The 2,254-nt window shown below is 53.9% G+C and overlaps 1 protein-coding gene across 1 annotated transcript; it reads right to left on the reverse strand.

Moving 5' to 3' along the window:
- Positions 1–658: 658 nt before the first annotated feature.
- On the reverse strand, positions 659–1,748 carry LOC119317044 (chitinase 6-like). Its single transcript, XM_037591436.1, has 2 exons — positions 1,308–1,748; positions 659–1,204 (listed from the first exon to the last, which is right to left on the reverse strand). Exons 1-2 carry the CDS (start codon positions 1,708–1,710, stop codon positions 792–794), a joined length of 816 nt encoding a protein of 271 aa, XP_037447333.1. The 5' UTR covers positions 1,711–1,748; the 3' UTR covers positions 659–791.
- Between the last annotated feature and the right edge of the window lie 506 nt (positions 1,749–2,254).

The raw sequence follows: 2,254 nt of genomic DNA on the forward strand, positions 1-2,254 counted from the left end.
GCACGCTTTTGCCCTCACGAAGCTCCGCCAGTGCTAGTCTTACCCCTGCTACATTGCAATGCAGAGAGACTGGTTCGAACCTAGGACCTCTTGGCACAAGTGAGGAGGACTTCATCACTGTGCCACGTCTACCCTCCTTTTCTTTTACTTTTGTACCATGGCAATTTATTTTCATAGCGTCACAATTTTTCTTTTTTGCACCATGGCACATTTCAATTTTTTGAACACCATGGCAAACTTAAACACACTACGTCAATTTTGTTATCATGACACTCTTTTTTTTTTACATTTTTATTCCTTCTTTTTTTTTTGCATCATATCATGAAAACACATTGGCAACTTAAGTTTGAATGACATTTTTCATGCATGCCATTTTTTTAGTTTTTGTTTTCTCTACTCTAAGTGCCTTTTTTTGTAAATATAGTTTTTAAGCCATTTTTTCATCGGATCCATGCTGAACTTCATGGGATTTTTTAGTATAGAAATCATTGCTTTTATTTGTATTTTTGTTTTACGTATTTAAAGTCATGTACCTAAGGCTTCGTGTTCGCGCTACAAGAAGACCGAATGGAACGATCTCGTTCGATCGATAGCTTCTTTCCTGATGATGAACCTTTGGTGGGTGGTCGCCAGACCGAACGTCAGGTCAATATCGGCGTCCAAAAATTATCAAATTAACAAGTATAGTGTCAAATCCGAAAGCAATCTTATCCTGAATATGTCTGTCCGAATCAGATGCACGCACATATGCCACAACCAAGTCCACGCGATGTCCTAAACAGTGAGCTTAATTAGCAGGTGAGGCTGGTCCCCGGGTCGACGCCGAACTGCTGGCAGAACTGCTTGTAGAAGGCGACGCGGTCGTTGACGGCGCTGGGGTTCTTGCCGTTGCACTCGAGCGCGCCGTTGATGGCCCTGATGGTGGCGCCGAACCCCTGGCCGGAGACGATGATGTCGTGCACGCTGTTCATCCAGTACCAGAGCGCCGCTTGGAACGCCAGGACGGGGCTCCGCGCCACCGCGTCCGGGTCGTTGAGCCCGTCGAAGCCGAGGCTCTGCCCCGCCGCCCCGTAGTTGTAGTTCCACGAGATCTGCAGCGGCCCGCGGCCGTAGTAGCCTTTCCCGGCGGCGCACGTCCACTCCGCGTTCGTCGGGTCGCAGTAGTTCTTGCTCGGCCCGTTGATCTCGTCGATGTAGCAGAACTCTGCAAATCATTTCGTAGTAGTACAAGCTCATCATGGTCAGGGCTCGGGGCTACATATATATATATAAGCGTGGTGAACTGTCGGCGTGCGTGGTGAGCTTACTTATGGTCTCGTGGTTGACGTGGGCGAAGAAGGCGGCGATCTCGCGCTTGGAGTCGTCGTCGGAGCCGGTGCGGCCGAAAGCGGGGTAGCCGCCGAGCGCCGTGAGGAAGGCGTCGCGGGTGTAGAAGCCCTTGGCGGCGCAGTCGTCGGCGGCCTGGGCGACGAGCGCGCCGAAGAAGGCCGGCGTGACGATGGCGGGCACGGACACGTTGTTGGTGACGGGCACGGTGCAGGGGCCCGAGCGGCAGCCCGTGCCGCAGTACTCGCCGGTGGTGCCGCAGAACCCCCAGCGGCTGCAGCACTCGGTCGCGGCGCACCCGCAGTTCTGCGCGGCCGCCATGGTCGATGCCACTGCCAGGAGGAGGAAAGCCGCGGCGGCGCCGAGAGCCAGCACCCGCGCCATGGTTCGTTGCTGATGACCCGAGTTCGTTGCTCTGTGGCTAGCCCGTGTGATCGATGTCAAGCTTCCGATGGTTCGCTGCTGTTTATATAGGGTTCTCCGGATGGCCCGGGGGGAGTGACTGACGTGACCCCTTTGTGTGAGCGTCTGACCATTTTCTTCCAAGTCCAACGAGGGCTTGGTCAAACTGCAGTCGGCGCGTGCACGTTGCGAATTGGTACGTGAACGTCAACCGCGTCTACGTTTGCGAGCTTCACTCCAGCAGCGTACGCAGCCTGCGTTTCACGTTCTTTTTTTTCTATGATGAGCAGCCTGCGAGCCACAGACTCCCCAGCATATAGAGAAGAGAAGCGTCCTAAAAATAGGTCGGACTAGCCAAAATAAGCATCCGGCTGCTGCATTTTGCCGTGGAGGAGAGGGCGTCACGACTGCAATAGCAACCGGTTGCTTTCCCCGTTACGTACAAGCAAAATTGATACGAAAAGAAAAGGCTGGACGGCAGCTCGCCGGGAACGGTCGTGGGTTTCCTGATGCGACAGGCGACGGC

This window comes from Triticum dicoccoides, chromosome 6A (genome assembly GCF_002162155.2).
Source record: "Triticum dicoccoides isolate Atlit2015 ecotype Zavitan chromosome 6A, WEW_v2.0, whole genome shotgun sequence".
Taxonomy (NCBI): Eukaryota; Viridiplantae; Streptophyta; class Magnoliopsida; order Poales; family Poaceae; genus Triticum; species Triticum dicoccoides.

Bases quoted from the DNA above. Each gene is read 5' to 3' on its own strand.
- LOC119317044 (XM_037591436.1), bottom strand. From the start codon at position 1,710: ATGGCGCGGGTGCTGGCTCTCGGCGCCGCCGCGGCTTTCCTCCTCCTG. The intron at 1,205-1,307 runs GTAAGCTCACCA...AATGATTTGCAG, and splicing joins CGTCAACCACGAGACCATAA to AGTTCTGCTACATCGACGAG.